This window comes from Medicago sativa, chromosome 3, assembly GCF_051527215.1.
Source record: "Medicago sativa cultivar Bolivia chromosome 3, Bolivia_mono, whole genome shotgun sequence".
Classification (NCBI taxonomy): Eukaryota; Viridiplantae; Streptophyta; class Magnoliopsida; order Fabales; family Fabaceae; genus Medicago; species Medicago sativa.
Genome location: NC_140751.1, coordinates 66,988,743 through 67,014,849, shown reverse-complemented (window position 1 = coordinate 67,014,849; position 26,107 = coordinate 66,988,743). Strand labels below are relative to the sequence as shown.

At 31.9% G+C, this 26,107-nt stretch overlaps 3 protein-coding genes across 9 annotated transcripts in view; all 3 read right to left on the bottom strand.

Moving 5' to 3' along the window:
* Positions 1 to 1,538: 1,538 nt before the first annotated feature.
* The window catches only part of LOC146939350 (uncharacterized), a 125,484-nt gene continuing 100,915 nt past the window's right edge, over positions 1,539 to 26,107 (bottom strand). For 2 of the 7 annotated variants that reach the window (XM_085757430.1, XM_085757436.1), the window contains 10 exons: positions 25,670 to 25,833; positions 25,305 to 25,379; positions 25,004 to 25,108; positions 23,449 to 23,578; positions 23,222 to 23,371; positions 22,906 to 23,069; positions 22,671 to 22,775; positions 22,516 to 22,587; positions 22,022 to 22,124; positions 20,955 to 21,896 (listed from right to left, as the gene is read on the bottom strand). In XM_085757430.1, coding sequence (XP_085613556.1) covers positions 21,235 to 21,896; positions 22,022 to 22,124; positions 22,516 to 22,587; positions 22,671 to 22,775; positions 22,906 to 23,069; positions 23,222 to 23,371; positions 23,449 to 23,578; positions 25,004 to 25,108; positions 25,305 to 25,379; positions 25,670 to 25,833 — 1,730 coding nt within the window. In that variant the 3' untranslated portion in view covers positions 20,955 to 21,234. Of the gene's footprint in view, positions 2,484 to 2,613; positions 2,717 to 3,071; positions 3,144 to 3,242; positions 3,348 to 3,493; positions 3,658 to 3,809; positions 3,960 to 20,954; positions 21,897 to 22,021; positions 22,125 to 22,515; positions 22,588 to 22,670; positions 22,776 to 22,905; positions 23,070 to 23,221; positions 23,372 to 23,448; positions 23,579 to 25,003; positions 25,109 to 25,304; positions 25,380 to 25,669; positions 25,834 to 26,107 lie in introns of those variants that run through there. The other 5 variants (XM_085757434.1, XM_085757435.1, XM_085757431.1 and 2 more) reach the window with 4 other exon arrangements.
* LOC146939353 (uncharacterized) lies at positions 5,145 to 6,229 on the bottom strand. Its single transcript, XM_085757382.1, has 5 exons — positions 6,211 to 6,229; positions 5,852 to 6,015; positions 5,652 to 5,732; positions 5,488 to 5,562; positions 5,145 to 5,291 (listed from the first exon to the last, which is right to left on the bottom strand). The coding sequence occupies exons 1-5, from the start codon at positions 6,227 to 6,229 to the stop codon at positions 5,151 to 5,153; spliced, it is 480 nt and encodes a 159-aa protein (XP_085613508.1). The 3' UTR covers positions 5,145 to 5,150.
* On the bottom strand, positions 6,269 to 17,259 carry LOC146939352 (disease resistance protein At4g27190-like). The gene is made up of 5 exons (XM_085757381.1): positions 16,856 to 17,259; positions 16,622 to 16,699; positions 9,280 to 12,276; positions 8,300 to 8,776; positions 6,269 to 7,093 (listed from the first exon to the last, which is right to left on the bottom strand). The coding sequence occupies exons 3-5, from the start codon at positions 12,274 to 12,276 to the stop codon at positions 6,269 to 6,271; spliced, it is 4,299 nt and encodes a 1,432-aa protein (XP_085613507.1). The 5' UTR covers positions 16,622 to 16,699; positions 16,856 to 17,259.

Sequence of the window (26,107 nt, the reverse complement as noted above, 5' to 3'; positions counted from 1 at the left end):
CCAAACTTGTATGGTGTCCAAACTGACATGATAAGTGGAGTCCAAACTTGCATGGATCCTTCTTTAGGGGGGCCAAAAGTTACACCATGCCAGTTTGGACTCCACTTATCAGCATCCTTCTATCCCCCATGCCAGTTTACACCATCAGAGACTGAGAAATTGTCATAATCTCCATCAAAATCAGCTAATCAAAAGAGGGCCAAAAGTTAGGGGGTCAAAATATCCATTTTTTTTAATAGGGGGCCAAAATCGCAACTTTTTGAAACATAGGGGGCCAAAAGTGCATTTAAGCCTAATAATAATTATACCAACTTGGGTTGCCTGGTTGGCTCGGACCTTAGTGTGCTCCTCTCTAGATCTCATGTTCGATTCTTCCCGTGCCAATTTCGATGGGCTATGTACCTTCTTAATTTTTTTTATTTTATAAAAGTGACATAATATTTCCTCTAAGAAAATATAATATTAAGTACTTACCTTGGCATGGAGACCGATTAGGTCAGTTTCTATGTAATTATATGCTCAGCTCTACCATTGTCGTTTCCTTTTTATTAGAATAATTCATATTGTATTCTTAACAAAAAAAATCATCTAAACATTAAGCACTATAATTTGCACAACCACTTTTGTGAAATTTTTTGCAAAACTAAACAATAAAAAAAAGAAAAAGAGTTTATATGCTAGTATGGGACTTATTCAACAATTTTAATTAACACAAAATGTGTAATATTGGAATGCTTCACTTCATATCATATTTTGATCGTGTAATAATATATATTCCCATTGGACTGTGATTGAATAAGAAGGATAAGTTTCCTTAACTTTCTTTATAACAACGGTTTACAAACTAGATTTCATCTGAAAACCTGAATGAAGCATCCACTACTGAGATAATAATAGCCACTTCTGTTCAATGTTGCCTACATTATTAAAATTGATTCAATCAAGTATATAGATTTCTAACAAAAATCCTTTGTGCGTTAAAGAAAACCATGTGTAAAATAATATTAACTGTATCATTGAACATTTTCTAATGAATGGAAGACTCTTTTTTAAGGGGGTATGATAGCCACGTTTACATATTTATTTCATTTTTCCATATCCAAATGGTAGCCATGTTTACATTTTCTTGCACTGATTTAAATTAAGTTGTGTTGGTTTTCATTCTTGAATAAGTTGTGTTGGTTTTCCTGCAACCCGGAGGTTTAATTTTGAGAAAGAATTCCAGTCATATTTTTGAAGGGGAATTCTATCCATATTCTATGAAAGGTTTTTTGATGTGCTAACTAGTTACTAAATGTCACATAAAAGAGCTTTGAGGCTTGGTTTCTGTGAGTGGTTAGGTGACGGCATGTTATTTTCTTTACTAAATGGTTGTTCACCTCTATATTTTAATTTTAGCAAAACTATTTTCAAATTGATTTTGCCCAAAAGTTATTTCAATTTTACAATCCCACTGTGCGTTGCGCGGGTATATATCTCTCTACTTTAACAAAAAATTGAGTGTAAAAGCATCATATGGTTAAAAAGACATACAACTATTTTGGCACTCAATTCAACCATGTATCATCTGGAACGTTCCAATAATATTTTAAAATCAAGATTCAAAATAAGATATAATTTTGGGGACTAGGCCTATCATTATCAATACACAACAGAATAACAATAGGATACAACAGCCTCATTAAAAACCTTACCTGTAAAACCTAATAGGATAAAACCAGGTGAAGGGAAAAAGAGCGCAGCACTAAGCATACATAACAAAATGACATTAACAAAAACGATAATCATGATGGCCTAACCTATTTCTGTGTTTGTTTCTTCCTAAAATGTAGGAAACGAAGATTTGAAATTTGCAAAGTCTTCTGTTGCAAACTTGCCCACCAGTTCAGCTTTTACTACATCGACCTCCGTCGACACAAGTGCAGAAAGTAATTCTTTACTTTCACGTGCCCATTCAGTGCATTCAACTTTCAACTTCTCCTTCTGAACATTACATTTGTTCACTACTGACTTCAAATCATCTCGTTGTTTCTCAAGGTTATCCATTTGTAAAGAGAGTTCATGTATCTGGGCATTGGCAGTGGAAGATTCACCGTCAATGTGGGCTTGTGTACTCTTTGCACTCCAAAGCTTTTGCATGAGATTGGTTTTCAAATCAAGAAGTTGGCTGTGCTTCTTGAGTACCTGTTGAGAAGCGGCGTGTTTGACAATGTAGTCATTGAAGAAGTTCTGCACATTCTCAACAAACTCCTTCACATTCGAAGGTAAGAGTCCTTGATGATGATTCAGTACACGAAGAAGAGAAATAAATTTCAATTTGGACTCTTTGTTAGATACAAGATGGTCAACGTCTGATGACGAGTCCATCAAAGTCTTTAATTCTTGAAGTAATGTTCTAATGGAAAAACTTTGCCCTCCGGTAAGAAGCTTCTCAAATGCAAGAACCGGGTCCTCCTCGATTAGTTTGTTAATGTCTTCCATTGCTACAAGAAATCATTTAATCACTTATATTCATCTCATTACTCTCATGGAAGTATTATAATTTAATTTAAGAAACTAAAAACAAGGTGGGAGGAGAAACCTTAAAATTTAAAGAATAAAAATAAAACTCACCAATAATTTCCGAAGAGTCTCCAATATCAACATATTTGGTGGCTGGAGGATTTATATTGACAATTGAAACAGTGGGTTTGCATATTTTGCCATCACCATCTCCCTAGAAATTGAAATTAATAAACAAATTATATCATTATCACCCATATAAAGAAGGAAACAATTATGCTGCTATTTTATTTAACACATTGCTACGGATAACTATTTTTGTAATAGATTTGATCTCCCGAACTTTAGATTTTGTTTTCTTTATTTCTTATCAATAATATTTTTAGGGTGTTGGTTTGATGGGGTGTCAACATAGTTGAAATGTCATCAAGTCATATTGATGTCTTTGCAGTTTCAATTTTGCTTAATAAAAAGCTTAAAAAAAAAAGAAAATTCAAATAAAATATATCAGGCCGTAATATGTATTGTGATTTTCGTTGTTACATGCTATAAGTTGGTGATAGTCTTACTGAATGAGTTGATGATGTTATTGTTTTGTCATAAGTTGATCTAGTTCCTTCTTCAAAACTTATCTTCATACCCTGCTAAATATTAAAAGGATGTTTAAGAATGTAGTATATGATTAAATTCCTGCATTGAGAAAAATTCAAAAAAGAATACAAGCAAAATAGCGGGAATGCCTTCTGTTTAGGAGCAACGTCTAATTGTATAGGCAGCTCATTCTTTGTTCCTGAAATGGTGGACAATGTTGTTGCTGCTGTGTTTTCTGACGTTGAACCTTCCAACTAATTGTATAGCATGAAAATGTAAATAAGTTGTAGTATATTTTTAAGAAGCACTTGATGTAAAATTTATTTCTTAGAAAACTTTAAACAATTTTCCTTTTCCTCATGAAGTAGAACACTCCAAATTAACAAGTACATGTATTGACCTTTGAAGAAGTCAACGCGTGCCTTGATGCTGCTTCAGCTTCAACCCAAGCTGCAAACTCTTTAGTGGTTTGTGCATTTGGATTTTCATTACCATTTTCGTTACCTTTAGACTTTGCTTGAAATTGTCGATATACACTCTCCATATGTAAATACAAATCAAAATCTATAGCAAAATATTATATAGATTAGCAACATTATATGTAAATATTGAAACTGAGTTTTTATTGAAATAGTTGATAGTTGAAAGTATAGAAATGAATAAGAAAGAATACTGATGGCTATTTGAGCATAACATAAAATGAAGCTATAAAATACCTTTAGAAGGAATTGAAGGAAACTGAGATGCAATAGGAGATTCGATGCTGGGAGACAGTTTAGATTTCAAAACTGTTACATCATCATCCTTAGGAAACTGTTCCTCTCTATGTGATCTTACTTTCATGACAGCATCATCATTTAGAAAAACTGAACAAGTAAATTCAAAATCAAAAGGGTTATGAGGTAGCATATAAGAAAAGAAAATCGATCCAACAAGTCTTCACCTTGATTATCACTAGTCTGAGTTGTTTCCTGAGAACCTTCAAGATCAGAAACTAATTGTATAGATGGCTCATTCCTTGTTTTGGACATAGGACCCCCTTGAATACTTTGATCCTCCGTTTCTTTCAAACACTACATCATGAAAAAATGATAAGTTGCAGCATATATCTAAAATTTGTTAAAAGTAGAATTTTAGTCCTCATATGTTTCTTATTTAGTTAATAGTTTTTTATTAGTTTCTTACGCATCCTTCATAATGGAGCTCTCCATTTAGATGCTTAAGATATTCCCGGATGTATACATAATCCATTCATAATTTTTTAATGTTAATACCTTATAAACATTTAATTCATCCAACCAATGTAGCCAGGATCGAGTGGTGGCTCGTAGGATCTTACGATTCTACGTGCCATGGCACCTCAACCGTGCTTCGACGTCACTCCGATTCCTTTTTTCTGTTTTCCCCTGTTTCCTCTGTTTTTCACTGTTTTTCCCGTGTCCTCTGTTTTTCCTCTATTTTCTCAATGTAAGGGTGTTGACCCTTAAAATTTAGACAAAATGGAAATTTGGATTGATGATCCATTTCTGGAAATTTGAATTGATGATCAATTCATGCATTATTTTCTCTAATTAATTTGTTGACTCCATTTTGATGACTCCTAATGGTATCATAACACTAATTTGTTGTCCCAAAACTTTGGTTCTTTTAGGAAAGCAAGACATAATGAACGATGATTTTTCTTTTGTACACTTAACAAAAAACCAAAAGCATGCATTGAATGAATTACGGATAAAATGGACTAAACCTATCTAACTTTGTGTACTTTCTTAATATCTGTGGCCAAAGAGAAAAGGACCAAAGATTAGGGACTAAACCTCCCTGAGAGAGTAGTGAATGGATTGCCTCTAGTAGTTTTCCCACATGTTTCTCAAGTGGACAAATCATCACCCTTAAATCCAAATTTTCTAAAATTTAAAAGCTGTAGATTCCAATTTTTTCTTCTTGATATATCTAAATTAGTTTAAAGCCTGATTCTTACAAATCCAATTCCATGGAAATTAAATAATAACAAAAAGAAAAATATGACAGCAAATACCTACAAGCAGAAGACTATGTTAATTTGAAGGCTTTGTTATATAAAATAAACTCACCTGTGAAGATGTTTTATGCTCAGAAGTAGATAATGGACCTAATGATGTTGTTATTGTCTTGGCATTAGCTGACGTGGTTCCTTCTTCAACACTTATTTCGATACCCTGCTTAAAATTAAATGGATGTTTAAGATTGTAGTATAATTCAATTCCTGCATTGAAAAAGTGTTAAAAAGAATACAAGAAAAATGAGGGGAAATGGCTTTTTCTTAGGAAGCACTTGAAGTAAAATATATTTCTTTTAGTATTTCATTTTTAGCTTTATATGCAGAATGCGGTGGTACGATATTACATGATTTACCTGAGAAGGTTTGACGGCAGTATCAGTTTCTCCAAGTGAACGTTGTTGGTCCATTGATTGTTCATTCATCAACTCCTGTAACAAGAACATAAGCATTAATGATCTTCAGCTATTAATTACATCCATTAAATATCTAACTCAATTCAACATGGCCTAGAAATCACTTTTAAGTTTGTTGGTATTTCTAAATCAGGAACATTTTCAATAAGTTCATTCTCCGTCTCTAGTGTTTCTTTCATTTTTATCTGCACAAAAGAATAGCATGCTTGATTCAAATATATTGTCATGGTGATTGGATTCAGAAGTGGTAAGCACAGGATTTCTGGACTTCAATCCTAACCTCAAAATATTTATTAGTATTTACCTGTGGAGAAGTCAACTTGTGTTCCAATGCTGTTTGAACTTCAATCCCAACCGCAAAATCTTTCGTGGTTTGTGGACTAGGATTTTCATTACCACTATCGTGGCCTTTGGTCTCTCTTTGTAATTGTTTAAACAGAGTAATGCAATGGATAAACAATTGAATATCTACAGCAAAGTATAATAGAGATTAACATCCTTATATAGTAACTCAAGCATAATAAAATAAAAACTTCCGCTTTCAATTGTATATCATCATTTTTAAGTTTAAACATGCACAATATTGTTTATCTATCTACATAATAATTAAATTTTACATAAAATTAAAGCTTCTATTTGATAGATCACTACACGATCCCTTACGTTTTAGAAATACGTACATGCATACGTGATATCGCTACTTTTGAAGATTCAATTGTTTTTATCCTTTAACAATACTAATGCATGATATGTAATTATTTACGGCCAACATGTAATAGTTTTTAAAAATATATTGGATAGAGTCTGTACCATAGCCAAAATCTGAAATAGAAATATCATTTCCGAAGTCATTTTCGAAGTCTGGTGTTGATGCTGAAGCCAGAGATAGTTTTTGACAATTCTGTATGAAACGATATTTTACAGCTTGAAATTGAATTCCCTGGTCATGGCTGAGGCTTGGTAGATTTTCAAATATCACAAGTTTTAGATTTGGAATCTCCACTTTGTGATCATCACCTTCACTTCCAAATATTTCCTCTAGCTCATCTGCTTTTCTTATCATTAGAGCCCCTAACTTAGGAAGCTCTTTACATATGGAGATTGGAAAGACATATTTCAACTTGTTGCACTTTACTACAGCAAGTCTTTTTAGCTTTGGAAAGCATGTCTTTGTTGTAGACATAACATTTGAGGGTTTTTTATTCTCGAGATCATCTTCAATGATATGCTTCAACTCTTTGCATTTTTCAATTCTCAGAACATACAGCTCTGGTAGACACCTTATTATAGAAGTGGAGAAAACAATTTTCAATTTTTCACATCCCTTGATTTTTAATATTGTAAGGTTTTGGAGGAAAAATGAATTTTTGGGACCCACAAAAAGGCATGTCATCATAGGCAGAACATCCAAATCAATGTGGTTCAAAGCCAAGTTCATTTGCTGTTCATTTATTTCATTCAGACAAATGATACTTTCTACTTTGGAGTTATTCTCTACCATGAGTCTCTTCAAAGCGAGAAAATGATCCACATTCCCAGTCAATTCCTGCAATAAATGAATGGTAAATAAACACATTCAATAAAATAAGAATAACAAAGTCCTGTAAGTACAATAGAGATGATAAAAGGCTATGGATTAAATTATTACATTATAATGTAACCAAAAGAAAGTACTACATTATTTAATTTAATTAATATTGTTATTTAATTTTCAATACTCCAACCCTTTTGTTTTTCAATCTGCTATCCTTCCTCCATTCGTTAAAAAAAAATCCTATCCTCTTCTTTCATATGTTCCTCAATTGAATCAACCCCCACATTCACATTTTCGTATAAGATGTAGACTAGGACGAAGGGCTTCATAACAATTGGTATCATTGGTTACCCCCAAAAGAAAAAAATCTTGAATAATTAACATAGTTTTTATATGTAGCTAGCCCATTAATATATTATTTGACTACGTCAAACAATTTTGTTTGATTCAAAGAGAGATGATATTAAAAAAAATATTGATAATCTATTTAGTTTAGTGTCAATTATGAATAAATTTGAATTCTTAAAACTTCATAGAGCTCAACTTTTATAGATAACTATTGTTAGCTTTTATTTTCTTCCTTGTCATTTCATTGAAGTATAGTAAGTTTAAAATTTACTATATAAACACATTAGTGGTTGTACATCATTCAATTCTTGTAATATAATACTTAGTTTTTTCCCTCAAAAAAAAAATACTTAGTTTTCACACCTAAAAATTATTCATATTTAGAAGACTTCTTTCACTCTATTCCTCACACCATCTTCCGTCCAACATCAGAGGAATATATGAACCTCTTCATATTTTATCGGTATAAATGTCATTGTTTACTAAATATGGTAAGCCACCTTTGAACCAAATTTAAGAGGTTCATATTAGAGACACCCTAAAAAATGTACTTGTTTAAAAAAATTAAATTAAACATGTTTTTAGCTAACATAAAATTATTGTTTTGTTTTTTGTCCCCATCATAAAAAAACCGCATTTTTCAATTCTTACAAAATTATCCTACAAACAGTTTATGATGAAACCAAACATTTTTAATCATCTTTTGAATTTTAATTTTTTAAATGTTTTTAACATGATAAAAAGTAACAAAAATAGAGAAACTTGTGTGGAAGAACTTTTTATAAAAAAAAAACCATTTAAAAATATATGATGACTTAAAATCATCAAGTTTAGATTCATAAATAACAAAGATATACAAAATAGGGATACCTTGATGATTTTACCGTTCCCGCAGTTATTGAGTTCAAGTTCTTTCAAAGGTGGAAATGTTGTGTGATATTGTTTGGGACACATGCTGACTAAACTTGGCAGATTGCGAAGAACGAAGGTCTCCAATACTGGAAGATGAAGATGAATCTGAGTGTGGTTTTGATGATCATCAGTGTATTGTCCAATTATGTATTCCAATTTCTCACAATCTTCAACTGTGACCTTTCTTAAATTTGGGAAGACAGTGCCCCAGTTATTGCCACCAGTGTTGTCATGATCTCCCGTGTCTATTATAATGTGCTTCAATTCATCACACTTAATAATTTTCAAAGTTTCCAATAACATTATTGGAGCAATAGATAGGATAAATACTGATTTCATCTTCGAAATATTCTTCAGTGTAATCTTTTTAATTTTGCACAAGATATCTGATGGTCTTAAAAGGCATTGAGCACGGTCAAGCATAGGATTTGATTTCTGCAATCATGTCACCCAATCCAAATAAAAATAGAAGTTAAACAATCTCTTATTTCTACCCAAATAAAAAATGTACATCAATAGTAATCTTCAAGCATATATAGGATGTCTAGTAAAATGAATTTAAAAATATTTTTTTTTTCAAATAATAAATTGTATCAATAGCTATGTTGCATAGGTACGGGTGCACTACCCAGTACGATACGAGTATCGGTACAAGAATACGTCTATTTTTAAAAAAAGTAAAGAACGGCTATGTCAATAAAATCATGAGTTTTGCTATACAATATAACATGAGAGGCTATGTCATTATAATAACATAACAATAAAAGTTTAAATAGTAAAAAAAGTTTAGTTGTTTACAACCACAAAAAACTCCTATGCACATATAATACTATATTATTAATAAATAAGAGAAAGTCACAATTTTCACTCACAATAGAATAATGAACTAAAATTAAAAAAAATAACATCACAGAAGAAATAGAAGGTAAGAGGGTTACCATTAAATTGTCCTGCGGTTGATCCTTAGAAACCAATGGGGTTTTAGTCCTTGTGGTACTCCTCAATCTGTGCCCATATTCTTTACAACAACAATATATATTGCATTTGATTGGTTCTGATTGTTCTTCTGGCTCGGAAGCATCTCCAGAAATGGAAGATGGCTTCTTGATGGACAAAGACATTGTACGATTACATTCTGGAAAAATGTCGATGAAATTCGGTATGCCACCAATCTCCATTTTTTTGAGGGAACCAAGCTGGACATCTTGGCCAAATATGTATTTCAGCTTATCACAACTTTCAACTGTGATGGATTCCAGTACTGGAAGATCATGAGAAGATTGAAACGGAAGTATTATTTGAAGTTCTGGACATTTCTTAATAATAAGAACTTCCAGTTTCTGAAACATTGAGTCACAACTCCTGCCATCATCAATTATTTGAAATAGGGAGATCAACATCGGGCATCCTTCCAATGACACACTCTTTAGATTGAATAGGTTTAGGTTGCACTTAAATAAGCTTTTCAAATGTTTACAATCCCTGATGTACAGCTCCTCTAAACTGCTTAGAGAGTCAAAGGAAAGAGGACCATTGAACAATTCTTCCAAATTATCCATTCCTTTCAGCTTTAGTACCACCAACTTGGAGAACACTTTTGATACTTGGGTATGCTTAGTGTCAATGAGGCACCGTAACTGTGAAGTCCAATACAGAGAAAGCTCAACTAGATCATTCATACCATGATCCAGAGGAACAATCTCAGGTATGATGTTTCTCCACCCCCCCTCGATTCTTCCTAGTTCAAGAACCTCTGCTTCTTGCATACAATACTTGAGTGTTGTTTCAGATAGGAAAAACTGATCTGTGAATGGAACAGACACACGCTTTGATGATGATTCGTCCACTGATCTCGAAGATTCATCAATATTAAACCTTTGTAATTTAGGGAAAGTTATTTCTTTGCAAAAATCATTAAAGCTACCTGTGAAATACAACTCTTCAAGTGATGAGCATCCTTCAATCACTTCAAAAGGATTATTCCTTGCAATTCCACAACGATTCAAGTTCAATAATTTCAGTTTCTCTAGTTTTGTGATTCCATGAGGCAATTCATCAATTTTACAATCATCCAAATCAAGAGTCTCAAGGCTTTGCAGGTTTCCCAAAATAGAGATGTCACCCAAATTGACACATGTAAAGAGAAGAGATCGAATATTCTTCAATGACTGAATTGAATGAGGTAATGATAGAGCTAGTTCAGGATAATGATCATATATTAAATAAAAAACTCTAAGGTCCAGAATATTTTCAAAAAATGAGTTCAGGACTTCGATTTTCACATTGTGACAATCTTCATCCTTATGCACATTGACAATTAGAATCTCAAGCTTGGAACCATCAAGCTTAAAGGAAAACACATCCTTAAGCTTTCCTTCACATAGCAAATATTTAATATTTGCCTCCCTTTCAACCATTGCCTTTTGTTTTTTATCATACAACTTCACTGTTTGAATCTTTTTGTTCGCTATCCATTGGGCTGCATCACGAACCAAGTCATGCATTTTCACTCTGCTTTGATCGGCCTCCAACAACAAACAAGAATCTAGGAGTTTATTTTTGGATATAATAACTTGAGTTCGAGCATCTTCGTAGCTGACATAATCTTCCCCAAAAAGGCCTCCTCCGATGCCAAGTCTGGTTAACCTTTCGGTAGGAATTTTTTCATCTTCTCGAAATACAGAAAACAAGAGCAATAGTCTCCTGGCCTTCTCATTCTTCATATTATCATAGCTAACTTGCAAGCGTGTATAAATTTTAACAAGTTCATCATCAACACCGTGCATGGGTTTCTGCAAGGATTTTAAGGCCCCATCCCACTCTTCCAGATGTTGTATGCCCTTCAAACTACTAGCAATAACAGCAATTGCAATTGGTAACCCTCTGCATTCATTTGCAATTTTACGGCCCTTGTCGAGCAAACTTTTAGTTGAAATTTCACTTAGACCAGCATGCCTTTGGAACATGGTCCATGCTTCTTCATCAGATAAGACCTCCAGTCGGATTGTCTTATTGCATCCTAATCTGTTGCAGACAGAGAGATCGCGCGTGGTTACAAGAATTCTACAGTCTTTGTGATTGTCAGGAATCCCTATTTTGTCAAAATCGATAACATCCCACACATCATCCAATATTAGAAGAATCTTCTTTTCCTCGTTCTGATCAATCTTACCATCCTTTTCCTCGTTCTGATCAATCTTACCATCATTGGTTAATCTGCTCCATAGTTTTTTGGGTCGGTCTGATTCACTACACTCCTCAAATTTCAATCCCAAGGGTCCAGCAATATCATCTTGAATCTTTCTGATATCAGGAGATAATGACACTGTCGTATCGATGACATAAGTAAATTGTTTGGATTGCTTAAGTTCCTTACCAACTTCTTTGGCCATTGTAGTTTTTCCTGTGCCTCCCATCCCTTGCAACCCGGTTATAACATTGTTGTCATCTTTCAGAGCATCAAAGAGCTCTTTGTATTTGGATTTTCTACTTTCAAAAGAAATATAGTCTCTGGATGAATAACGTTCAACACCTGGAAGACTACCAGGGAGTCCAATTGAAAGTTGCTTTCCAGTTTCAATCAATCTTTTAATTTCCTCCTTCTTCTTTGTCAGTTCCTTTCCCCTTTTATATCGCCATATGATGTGGGGACAAAATCCAAAAAGACATTTTTGTTTTGTTTTGGTGTCTTCTTGAATGAGCTCATCAGCTTCTTTTTTCCAAGAAAGAGCATTAGCTCGAATAATTTCTCCTCTATTGGTTGCCACATCAACAAGTTGCTTAACAGTTGTCCTTTCTATTTCCAATCTTGCTTTTTCTTCTTCAAAATCATTAGCAATGCACGTGAAGCAACATATATAACTTGACTCTGCGATCGCCCCATTTATCAATTTCTCCACATAGGTCTTCGCCAAATCAGTCAGAAAACTCGCCATCTAAATAAATTTCAATACATCATAGTTAGACATATGTTTGTGTGTGTGTGTGTGTGTTGAAAAATACAATGGTTGATAATGAATCTCATTCTCATAGCATATCATTCATGTTCTTTTTGTGTAGGAAGATTTTCTTCATTCAGAGTCTGTTAATTTGAAAAATGATACTTTATGACACATTTTTCATCAAAGAAATGTTTTTCGATTGTTCAAACAAATATTTGAGAAAGTTCAAACAGGGAGTCCATCCAAAACTAAAGTTTAATATCCTTTAAGCCGATCTCTAAATACCTAATTTATCTTTGATTATGATAAACAATTTATGAAACAATGATCATGTAGAAAAGTGGAGTGAAGACCGAAAAACGGAAATCATACACCGATAGAAAATCTGAGAAAATAAAAGAAGAAAAAATCATATACTGTTGTCAGCACATACTTTCTGAGAATTAGGAGTAATATTTACTTCAATTCATGTTCTGGAACAAACAAAAACTGCAGGGGCAATGACAATTACAAAATTGTTGGAGTTTGGCATAATATAGTTTTGCCATGTTGCATAGTGGCAACTTATTATGTAATCAATGTTTCATAGTGGATATCAAACTCTTTTATCTAATCAATGTAGCAGCTTTCTAAAATATTGAGGTTCTTGTAACTTAAGTCAGTATCAATCCACTGTTAATTCCAATTTAGGCCCACAACATGAAATTCTCTTGCAAGAGAAGCTGTTTGGGTTGGACTGCTTCAATGTGAACATCAACGAAATTTTCATATTGATGAAAGATGCTTATTCTCTTTAAAAGAAAAGATGATTTATAAGATTTCCAGCTGTACGAAGTTAAGAGGACCAGTGTTTTCGGATATTATGATGAGTCAAGATGGTCCTCACAATTCGTTGGTGAAAGATTCCCATTAAAGACAGTTTTGAATACTTTTTTATTGGATTATTTTTTTGTTTATGATAGTTAAATTTTAATATAAGTATCTTCCATGAATGATTAAGCGTTAAACTTTGTTTTAGCTCCTGGCGTCTGTTAGGTGGTTAAACATTTGTGTTTCTGGTAAGTGTTCAATTCAGGAGCAATGCCGACATTCTTTTTGGTTTATTTTCTTTTTAAGTTGTTTAATTCTCTGAACATGAGTAGCTACTCTTCTTAGATTATGATTGGATGATGATGCTATTTGAACCTGTAATTGAGTTCTAGTTTATGCAATTTGAAACTTATGTTTATTCAATAGTTTTTGTGTTTGATGATGCTTTTCATTGCTTGATCACTATTGAATTGAACCTAAGAGATAAATCACTGCTAACCCTAGTTAATTGTTTTAGACATATCGAATTGTTTATTTGTGACCTATAATTTCAAAAATTTTGTGAGGTCAAATTATGATTTTTGAAAATTTCAGGAGTCAATTTGTAATTTTTAGGAAATTTATTGGGGTAAATTTGAAAATTTTGGAAAATTTGAGGACCAAAATGCAAAATTTGAAAATTATAACAAAAAAGAAATTTGAAATTCTTAGTTTTTAGGTGTTATTTGAAATTGTCTAAATTTAAATTGAATAAAATATTTCATAAATTTCCATCATTTTGAAAATTCTTCAAATTATTATCCAAAACAATAGAATTCACCTCAAAGTATTTGAATTCTCTCAAACCATTACATTACCTCATTCAAACACACTATAATGAATTTTAAAAGTCTTTTGAAAGGACTTTTTACACTCAAGATTTATACCAGAGGATTTTATTAGATTTATAACACAGGCCTTTAAGATTTCAAGGGACTTCAATGGATTTATAACTCAGACTTTTAGGATTTCAAATGACTCATTGACATCATGTAACCCCCTATATATATAGCATCGAGATGTGCGACAACCAACAATTCTATAGTTTCATTCATGGTTCAAGCTATCTTTGTCTTTCCCTTTTCTTTGTTATTTTCTTGTTGTAAATCTCCAATTTGATCACTAATATATAGGGAACTATTTCAAAAGGACAATACTGATGCTCCCTACTTGTTAAAAAAATACTGATGCTCTCTCCCTAATTAATCAATATAAGCAAGTAAAATAAATGAAAAAAATTGTCAAAAGAAAAAATAACAACAAATCGTGAAAAGAAAAAAATGGATTGTAAAAGAATGGATTGTTGTAAAAAGTAACCAAATCCGACAAAAGAAAAAGAAGCTGATCATACCAAAAGAAAACAGCAAATTGGACGGAAAAAAAAGTATTGATAATATAGAATAAACATATATGCACAGGAGAAAAAAAAATAAACATTTGGTAAACGTGATCTTGGGTAAAAAGAAAAAGAAATAATGTGATCAACGAAACCACTTCGAATAAAAACGATGAGAACCACAAAATTAAAATCTGGAAAAAAGAAATGAAAAACAAAAAAAAAAAAATGAAAGGAGGATATCAACATTAACACATGTTGACAAGTGAAATATGGGAGAAACAACAAAGAACATATAATGGGAGTAAAAAAAGAGTCTCAAGAAATCTCATGTCTTTGTATGAGATTGCTAGTTTTAAAATTTTCAACTAAAAAGTCTCACAAAATCCATTTTACCAAGTAATCCTTTGAAATCTATCAATTTGTTGGACTTTTTAAAAAATCATTAAAATCCTAATTGAATACCACCGGAATTAATCTTTTAAAATCTTGATTGAATACCTCAAGATTTTTCTATAACCAACAAGTCTTTTAAAATCCTTCGAAATCCCAATCCAATACACCCTCCTTAATTTACTTTAAATTTGAGAACCCCCACCCCCTTTTTTCTACCTAAGTAGAACATAATTGCTGAGTTATTCAATTAATATCAATCTTTGTGTTGACGATCTTATTTATCATCATTATTACTTGAACGATTTAGTACAATTGACAAATTTTCCATCACCTACATTGACATTTTGATTGTATTTCTTTGATTGTTGATATCATTTGTGTTATTCCTCTCAAGTTGGAAGTGTTACGAACATACTCCAACTTGATGGGGTTATTAGAGATATTAAAAGTAAGTTATAAAATAGTTACACTAGGCAGGAGTTACTTGGATGAATGAATGAGTTTGATGTTTTGGAGCTGATTTCATGTTGATTTTATGTGTTTCTGTCGATGATTAGTTTTTTATTTCATTTTCATTGCAATATCTTTCTCGATTTGATTCGTTTTGTTTCTTGTTGAATTTCGGCTCAGTTTTTTTTCCCCTAGTTCAGTCTAAATTTTTAATTTTTTAAAAAAAACTTGGAGTGATGTGCGCATTTTTCTTTTGTTCAAAGGTCCACAACATGAAATTTTCTTGCAAGAGAAGTTGTTTGCTATAACCAGCTTCATGTGCTCATAGATAAAATTCTCCTATTGATGAATGCTTCTAATTCTTTTTAAATGTAAAAAAGGTTCATAAGATTTCCAGAAATAAGGATTTGAGAGGAACTATGTTTTTGGATAATATGATGATGAGTCAAGACAATTTTGAATACTTCGGATTATTGCATCGTTTTTGATTTAGGATGGTTAAGCATTGATATAAGTATCTTCCATGAATTATTAATTTTTAAACTTTGTTTTAGCCTCTGCCTCTGCATTTGTGTTTCTGTTAAGTGTTTAATGGTTAATTTTTTGCCTTATGTCCACGATAGTTAATTATTGATTACATTGACATTTGGTTGCTGATATCATTTGTGTTGTTGATCCCAACTTACTGGGACTTGTTAAAAGTCTTATATCGGATAAAAGATGGCTTGAACATATGTTTATAAGTGGGGGGAAAACCTCACCTTATAAGCCGGATTTGTGGGGTTGTGTTAGGCTCAATTTCTAAGATTGTATCAGAGTCTCTGAACTCCACATCGAACAAATGATGGTCTGAACATATGTTTATAAATGAAGGCAATCCTAATGACTAGAGCTTAGACATTTTAATTTTGGAGAAGTGAGGTTCGAACTCCAACCCTTGCATATATTATGCATTGTCCTGCCAACTGAGTTAAACTAATGGGACAAGTCATTCTCATTCTATCATTTGATGTAATGAACTTTCGCATATCAATACAAAATTTAAATATCATTTGATGTAATGAACTTTCGCATATCAATACAAAATTTATTTTTAGTTTGAACATTTTCTCTTTTCTGTAGACTCTCAAGATTCCTACCATTACAAACCCTAGTAATACTCATAAGCAATCTAATCCCTTGTAATTTAAACAATAAAATCATCCAGTGAACAACAAATGGTAGAAAAAGCTTCAACAGGAAATAATTATTCTATATTTGAGGTAACTACTTATAAAAGAAAAAGACAAGCATATGATTGTTTGTTACCTTAATTCCGGCAATTTCAGCGCATGTTCAATTATCTAGTATGAACAATCTTCCTGCTCTTTCTTCAATCTGCAGTAGCTAGTATCAAGAGAACAATAAGTCAATATTCACCAAACAAAAGCAGCAGAAACTATACAAGTGTTATTGATTCTAGGTTATGAGGTAATTGTTATTACTACATGAATTATAATTAAAATAAAACATAAATTTGTCCATGAGGAAATTGTTATTTACCTTAATTCCAGCACCTTTTACGCATGCTCAAGTCGTATGAACAATCTTCCAATCAAGTTCTGCAGCAAACAAAAGCAGCTTAACTTTTTTATTTCTTTTTTGATTTCTTACAACTGATCATATATGTCTTGTACCGACAAATTTATACTCCAAATAATTATAAAAGAAGAAGGGATGGAATAAAGTAAAATAGGAGTACTATAAGCAACCTCCTTAGAACTTTATAACCAAACGTCAAGTACATTAGTTCGGTGATGATAGCCAAGTTAAGTATCTATTTTTTATTTTTTGAAAAGAAACTTAATCAATTGAGAAGAAAAGAATCCAAATACGTTTGGCGAACAATATGGTCTGGGAATTCCTCTATCGTATTCTTCTCAAAAGGGGAACGAATATAAATTGAGTTTAGATGGTCGTCACCAAGGTTTTAAATAACTTCATGATTGTGTTAAGGTTGTCTTGATTTCGACGGCTATTCATGCAACCTTACACATTGTGGTTATTACGGTGTGAATTGATCGTGTCGTTATAAGATGATGAAAATCTTTTATACTATGTATAAAGAAAATAGCTTTTTAAGTTGACATTTTCGGTAACTATTTTGAGGTATTCTTCCATGGTCACAAGACCAAATAAATAGTGTTTGGACACACACATAAAAAATATTATTGTTAAAATATTCAATCATTTTTCTATCAATTTTTTCTTTATTATTAAAAAAATACTTCATTATGTATGTGTGACCAAACACTATGCATTTAGTCTTGTGACTATATTAGAATTCCTCGCCTATTTTTATCCTTGATTTAAACTATCTTTTTTTACTATTATATCATGTAATAATATTATTTTAAATTTTAATTAAAAAAATTAAATCTCATTAAAATATGAAATATCTCACTATAATAAGAATAATATTATCAATTTTATATATGAAGGAGCTTGAGATTTTGAGCTGACCTTTTTATAATTTCAGTTATACCCTTAAACAAATTTTCCTCTAGATTAATGTTTTGCCTCTTTTGGACTGACTTTTTATCTTTTCAAAATTTTATTTAACTTTACAAAGAGAACATATAACTAATAGATAAAAGAAAGTTGAAATATTAAAATAAAATTGTAACAAACACGATATGAGTTTATATATGTCCAAATTTTTTTCCTTTATCCTTTAAAACGTGTAAAAAAACTATATGAGTATATCTATACTTACCTTTTGATTATCCCAATTATATCCTTAAACAATTTTTTCTATAATTAAGATTGTTGTTGGTGTTATTACGAAAAAAAATAAGAATTAAGATTATATTTTTTTGTTATATTGCTGGTGTCATTGAAATAAATAATCGTGGTTAGTTTGATTTGCTATAATTTTAAAGCAACAAACATTTGTCCTCGTGAGTTTAGCTCAGTTGGTTTGGACAATGCATAATATATGCAAGGTCCGGGGTTTAAACCCCGGCCATTACAAAAAAAAAGCAACAAACATTTATATTTTTAGTTTTAATCAAATTCAAAATTTCATAAAAAAACACCCTTCTTCCTCAAAAAAAAAAAAAAAAGCTTCATAATTTTCAAACCTTAGCGCAACAAAAAGAGCATAAATGTGTCCGTCATTTCGCGGGTAGCAGATTGAAGGAATTTAAGGGATACGGTTGGCTCCTCATCATCATCCCATTCTCTATTATTTCTTATAAACGACATTCAATTATTGGCTTCCGTAAGTGTTTTGATGTCGTGTTGGCATTTTGTCATAGTCATAATGATCCTTTTGCTGTGTGATCTTTCTTCTCTAATTGAAAATAGGTAAAAACGATAATAGTGACTACCTTAACTCCAAATCAAACACACAAACAAATAATTAAACACATATATAATAAATAAATAAACAATCCTAGCGAAAAACAGGGAGTTACACGTAACAAGGTTAGAAAAAGAATGATTCTAAATACAGTTATGAAAACCATCATACTATGCATTTCAACCATCCTCATAGATAGCAAGGTCTCATTTAATAATGTGTTTCTTCGTAATACCATATCGCTTGTGGTACTATGCATGCTTGAGTTCTCAATTCTTATCACGTTTCCACTACCTCAAATCATCTAAAAACTTTCATGAAAAGCGACAATTAACTTTTTTCTTATATTTTTTTGTTCTTCTTTGCTTTAAAAATTGAGACATAAACAATCATGAAAGTGTCCCTAACCTTTAGAGGCAACGTTATACACCAACAAATTAGAAAACATGAATTCAGATTACTTATAAAGGTCAACGTCAGATATTCCTGCCTTGAACATTGATACGTTAAACCATAACCCCAACATATGCAAACAAGCCATAAAGCATAGAAAAATAGCTATAATTTTAGAATCATCTATTTTTTCCAACTAGGATTGATTTCACTATCTATATAACACCAACACTTCAGATTGTATTCTTGTTTTAATGTTCAACACATGTTGGTGTCCGCACGACACTGTCACTTATGGTTATAGACAATCACTTTTATTTTGTTAAATCATTATCGATGTTTACATGTTATTTATGGTGTTTGGTATTTGCATCAATACTTCATTGATCACAACTCTCACAATAATTTTACAAATAGTTTCCCATTCTGACGCAATTCCCAGCACAACAAATGAAAATAGAAACACTCAACTAACTACCTTCAACAAGCAACCTCAAACTAAATAACAATCACCTAAACAAATCAAATAATGATAATAATAACTATACCCACTTGGGTTGCCTGGTTGGCTTGGGACCTTAGTGTGCTCCTCTTAAAACCTCGTGTTCAATTCTTTCCGATGCCAATTTTGGTGGGCTATGTAACTTCTTAAAAAATTATAACAATATCATAATATTTCTGCTAAAAAAAATAATATTAAGTACTTACCTTGGCATAGCGACCAGTTAGATCAGTTTCCATGTAACTATGCTCAGCTCTACCATCGTTGTTTCCCTTTTTATTAGAATTATTCATATTGAATTCTTAACAAAATAAATCATCTAAACATTAAGCACTAGAATTTGCACAACAACTTTTGTGAAGAAATAATGCAAAACTAAACAATAAAAAAAAAGAGTTTATATGCTAGTATTATCTATAATTTTTTTTTTGAAAGAATTATTATCTATAATTTTAGAATCCTACTTAATTAATTCAAATCCACATAAGTTATATTTAAATACACTATGTGTAATATTGGAATGCTTCACTTCATATCATATTTTGATCGTGTAATAATATATTCCCATTGGACTGTGATTGAATCAGAAGAATAAGTCTCCTTAACTTTCTTTATAACAAAGAGTTGCATCTCGATGAATCAAAATAATATCTTCTAAACTTTCTTTTAACTACGGTTTACAAACTAGATTTCATCTGAAAACTTGAATGAAGCTTCCACTACTGAGATAATAATAGCCACTTCTGTTCAATGTTGCCTACATTATTAAAATTGATTCAATCAAGTATATAGATTTCTGACGAAAATCATGTGTGCGTAAAAAAAAACCATGTGTAAAATAATATTAACTGTATCATTGAACATTTTTTATTGTATGGAAGACTCTTTTTTAAGGGCGTATGATAGCCACATTTACATATTTCTTTCATTTTTCCATATCCAAGTGGTAACCATGTTTCCATATTCTTGCACTGATTTAAATTAAGTTGTGTTGGTTTTCATTCTTGAATAAATTGAGTAACCCAACAACTATGTCTTTATCTTTTTTCCTGCAACCCAGGAGGTTTAATTTTGAGAAAGAATTCCAGTCATATTTTTGAAGGGGAATTCTATCCATTCTATGAAAGGTTTTTTGATGTGCTAACTAGTTACTAAATGTCACATAAAAGAGCTTTGAGGCTTGGTTTCTGTGATAGAGTGGTTAGGTGATGGCATGTTATTTTCTTTACTAAATGGTTGTTAACCTCTATATTTTAATTTTAGCAAAACTATTTTCAAATTGATTTTGCCCAAAAGTTATTTCAATTTTACAATCCCACCGTGCATTGCGCGGGTATATATCTCTCTACTTTAACAAAAAATTGAGTGTAAAAGCATCATATGGTTAAAAAGACATACAACTATTTTGGCACTCAATTCAACCATGTATCATCTGGAACGTTCCAATAATATTTTAAAATCAACATTCAAAATAAGATACAATTTTGGGGACTAGGCCTATCATTATCAATACACAACGGAATAACAATAGGATACAACTGCCTCATTAAAAACCTTACCTGTAAAACCTAATAGGATAAAACCAGGTGAAGGGAAAAAGAGCGCAACACTAAGCATACATAACAAAATGACATTAACAAAAACGATAATCATGGCCTAACCTATTTCTGTGTTTGTTTCTTCCTAAAATGTAGGAAACGAAGATTTGAAATTTGCAAAGTCTTCTGTTGCCAACTTGCCCACCAGTTCAGCTTTTACTACACCGACCTCCGTCGACACAAGTGCAGAAAGTAATTCTTTACTTTCACGTGCCCATTCAGTGCATTCAACTTTCAACTTCTCCTTCTGAACATTACATTTGTTCACTACTGACTTCAAATCATCTCGTTGTTTCTCAAGGTTATCCATTTGTAAAGAGAGTTCATGTATCTGGGAATTGGCAGTGGAAGATTCACCGTCAATGTGGGCTTGTGTACTCTTTGCACTCCAAAGCTTTTGCATGAGATTGGCTTTCAAATCAAGAAGTTGGCTGTGCTTCTTGAGTACCTGTTGAGAAGCGGCGTGTTTGACAATGTAGTCATTGAAGAAGTTCTGCACATTCTCAACAAACTCCTTCACATTCGAAGGTAAGAGTCCTTGATGATGATTCAGTACACGAAGAAGAGAAATAAATTTCAATTTGGACTCTTGGTTAGATACAAGATGGTCAACGTCTGATGACGAGTCCATCAAAGTCTTTAATTCTTGAAGTAATGTTCTAATGGAAAAACTTTGCCCTCCGGTAAGAAGCTTCTCAAATGCAAGAACCGGGTCCTCCTCGATCAGTTTGTTAATGTCTTCCATTGCTACAAGAAATCATTTAATCACTTATATTCATCTCATTACTCTCATGGAAGTATTATAATTTAAGAAACTAAAAACAAGGTGCGAGGAGAAACCTTAAAATGTAAAGAATAAAAATAAAACTCACCAATAATTTCCGAAGAGTCTCCAATATCAACATATTTGGTGGCTGGAGGATTTATATTGACAACTGAAACAGAGGGTTTGCATGTTTTTCCATCACCAACTTCCTAGCAATTGAAATTAATAAAAAATTATATCATTATCTCCAATATAAGGAAGGAAACAATTGTGCTGCTATGTTATTTAACACAGGCTTTAAGAGTATTGGTGAGATTCATTGATAAATAGCACTACGGATAACTATTTTCGTAATAGATTTGGTCTCCCGAACTTTAGATTTTGTTTTATTTTAATTGATTTAGTGCTGCGTCCCATCATTTTGTTTTCTTTATTTCTTATCAATAATATTTTTAGTGTCATTAAGCCTTACTGATGTCTTTTCACTTTCAATTTTGGTGAATAAAAAGCTTAAAAAATAAAATTCAAATAAAATATATCAGGTCATAATATGTATTGTGATTATCCTTGTTACATGCTATAAGTAGGTGATAGTCTTACTGAATGAGTTGATGATGTTATTGTTCTGTCATAAGTTGATGTAGTTCCTTCTTCAAAACTTATCTTGATACCCTGCTAAATATTAAAAGGAAGTTTAAGAATGTAGTATATGATTCAATTCCTGCATTGAGAAAAATTCAAAAAAGGGGAAATGCCTTTTGTTTAGGAGCAACATCTAATTGTATCGGGGGCTCATTCTTTGTTCCTGAAATGGTGGACAATGTTGTTGCTGCTGTGTTTTCTGGCGATGAACCTTCCAACTAATTGCATAGCATGAAAATGTAAATAAGTTGTAGTATATTTGTAAGAAGCACTTGATGTAAAAAAATTATCTTAGAAAACTCCGAACAATTAACTAGTACATATATGAATAAATAGAGTAGTATTGACCTTTAAAGAAGTGAACGTGTGCCTTGATGCTGCTTCAGCTTCAACCCAAGCTGCAAATTCTTTAGTGGTTTGTGCATTTGGATTTTCATTACCATTTTCGTGACCTTTACACTTTGCTTGAAATTGTCGATATACACTCTCCATATGTAAATACAAATCAAAATCTATAGCAAAATATTATATGGATTAGCATCATTATATGTAAATATTGAAACTGAGTTTTTATTGAAATAGTTGATAGTTGAAAGTATAGAAATGAATAAGAAAGAATACTGATGGCTATTTGAGCATAACATAAAATGAAACTATAAAATACCTTTAGAAGGAATTGAAGGAAACTGAGATGCAATAGGAGATTCGATGCTGGGAGACAGTTTAGATTTGGAAACTGTTATATCATCATCCATAGGAAACTGTTCTTCTCTATTTGATCTTATTTTCATGACAGCATCATCATTTAGTGAAACTGAACATGTAAATCCGAAATCAAAAGGGTTACGAGGTAGCATATAAGAAAAGAAAATTGATCCAACAAGTCTTCACCTTGATTATTACTAGTCTGAGTTGTTTCCTGAGAACCTTCAAGATCAGAAACTAATTGTATAGATGGCTCATTCCTTGTTTCGGACGTAGGACCCCCTTGAATACTTTGATCCTCTGTTTCTTTCAAACACTACATCATGAAAAAAATGATAAGTTGCAGCATATATCTAAAATTTGTTAAAAGTAGAATTTTAGTCCACATATGTTTCTTATTTAGTTAATAGGTTTTTATTAGTTTCTTACGCATCCTTCATAATGGAGCTCTCCATTTAGATGCTTAAGAAATTCCCGGATGTACACATAATCCATTCATAATTTTTTAATGTTAATACCTTATAAACATTTAATTCATCCAACCAATGTAGCCAGGATCGAGCGCTGGCTCGTAGGATCTTACGATTCTACGTGCCATGGCACCTCAACCGTGCTTCGACGTCTGTTTCCTGTGTTTTTCACTGTTTTCCCTGTGTCCTCTGTTTTTCCTCTATTTTCTCTGTTTTTTTTTGTTCCTCTGTTTTTTCTTGTATATTCCGTTTATATCTCTCAACTCTATCAATAACCTACCGATCCTACTTACGAACTGTTTTACGTTCCTCGTTTTTACGTTCCTTCACCGGACGACTGATCCTACGTAGGATATTAATCCTGACTACATTGCACCCAACTCAACACTTTCAAAAAACTTACTAATTGAGGTCATTTATATCATTTCATTTCAACAATATTAATTTATTTTAATATAATTTACTGTGCTTGATTAGAATAAGGGTTAAATAGATTAATTTCCTCAGTGTGGACACTCTTCCTAACTTACACACATATAGTGTGGACACATAACATTCTCATTATCAATATGTAAGGGTGTTGACCCTTAAAACTTAGTACAATTAAAGAAATACTGTGAAATAGCGAATGTGGGTTTCTTCCATTTCTGGAAATTTGAATTGATGATCAATTCAAGCATTATTTTCTCTAATTAATTTGTTGACTCCATTTTGATGACTCCTAATGGTATCATAACACTAATTTATTGTCCCAAAAGCATTATTTTCTCTAATTAATTTGATGACTCCATTTTGATGACTCCTAATGGTATCATAAACTTTGGTTCTTTTAGGAAAGCAAGACATAATGAACGATGATTTTTCTTTTGTACACTTACAAAAAACCAAAAGCATGCATTGAATGAATTACGGATAAAATGGACTAAACCTATCTATCTTTGTACTTTCTTAATATCTGTGGCCAAAGAGAAAAAGACCAAAGATTAGGGACTAAACCTCCCTGAGAGAGTAGTGAATGGATTGCCTCTAGCAGTTTTCCCTCATGTTTCTCAAGTGGACAAATCATCACCCTTAAATCCAAATTTTCCAAAATTTAAAAGCTGTAGATTCCAATTTTTTCTTCTTGATATATCGAAATTAGTTTAAAGCCTGATTTTTACAAATCCAATTCCATGGCAATTAAATAATAACAAAAAGAAAAATATGACAGCAATACCTACAAGCAGAAGACTATGTTAATTTGAAGGCTTTGTTATATAAAATAAACTCACCTGTGAAGATGTTTTATGCTCAGAAGTAGATAATGGACCTAATGATGTTGTTATTGTCTTGGCATTAGCTGACGTGGTTCCTTCTTCAACACTTATTTCGATACCCTGCTTAAAATTAAATGGATGTTTAAGATTGTAGTATAATTCAATTCCTGCATTGAAAAAGTGTTAAAAAGAATACAAGAAAAATGAGGGGAAATGCCTTTTTCTTAGGAAGCACTTGAAATAAAATATATTTCTTTTAGTATTTCATTTTTAGCTTTATATGCAGAATGCGGTGGTACGATATTACATGATTTACCTGAGAAGGTTTGACGGCAGTATCAGTTTCTCCAAGTGAACGTTGTTGGTCCATTGATTGTTCATTCATCAACTCCTGTAACAAGAACATAAGCATTAATGATCTTCAGCTATTAATTACATCCATTAAACATCTAACTCAATTCAAACATGGCCTAGAAATCACTTTTAAGTTTGTTGGTATCTCTAAATCAGGAACATTTTCAATAAGTTCATTCTCCATCTCTGGTGTTTCTTTCATTTTTATATGCACAAAAGAATAGCATGCTTGATTCAAATATATTGTCATTGTGATTGGATTCAGAAGTGATAAGCACAGGATTTCTGGACTTCAATCCTAACCTCAAAATATTTATTAGTATTTACCTGTCGAGAAGTCAACTTGTGTTCCAATGCTGTTTGAACTTCAATCCCAACCGCAAAATCTTTCGTGGTTTGTGGACTAGGATTTTCATTACCACTATCGTGGCCTTTGGTCTCTCTTTGTAATTGTTTAAACAGAGTCTTCCAATAGTTAAACAATTCAAAATCTACAGCAAAGTATAATAAAGATTAACATCCTTATATAGTAACTCAAGCATAATAAAATAAAAACTTCCGCTTTCAATTGTATATCATCATTTTTAAGTTTAAACATGCACAATATTGTTTATCTATCTACCTAATAATTATACTTTACATAAAATTAAAGCTTCTATTAGATAGGTCACTACATTGTAGAAATACTTATGCAGGCATACCTGATATCGCTACTTTAGAAGATTCAATTGTTTATAACCTTTAACAACATTAATGCATGATATG

Coding starts and splice junctions, on each gene's coding strand:
- LOC146939353 (XM_085757382.1), bottom strand. Junction 5,733..5,851: donor ACAAGTTGACTTCTCCACAG/GTAAATACTAAT, acceptor TCTTTTGTGCAG/ATAAAAATGAAAGAAACACT. Junction 5,292..5,487: donor CTGCCGTCAAACCTTCTCAG/GTAAATCATGTA, acceptor AATTTTAAGCAG/GGTATCGAAATAAGTGTTGA.
- LOC146939352 (XM_085757381.1), bottom strand. CDS start 12,276: ATGGCGAGTTTTCTGACTGATTTGGCGAAGACCTATGTGGAGAAATTG. Junction 8,777..9,279: donor AACCGCAGGACAATTTAATG/GTAACCCTCTTA, acceptor ACATGATTGCAG/AAATCAAATCCTATGCTTGA. Junction 7,094..8,299: donor GGAACGGTAAAATCATCAAG/GTATCCCTATTT, acceptor CATTTATTGCAG/GAATTGACTGGGAATGTGGA.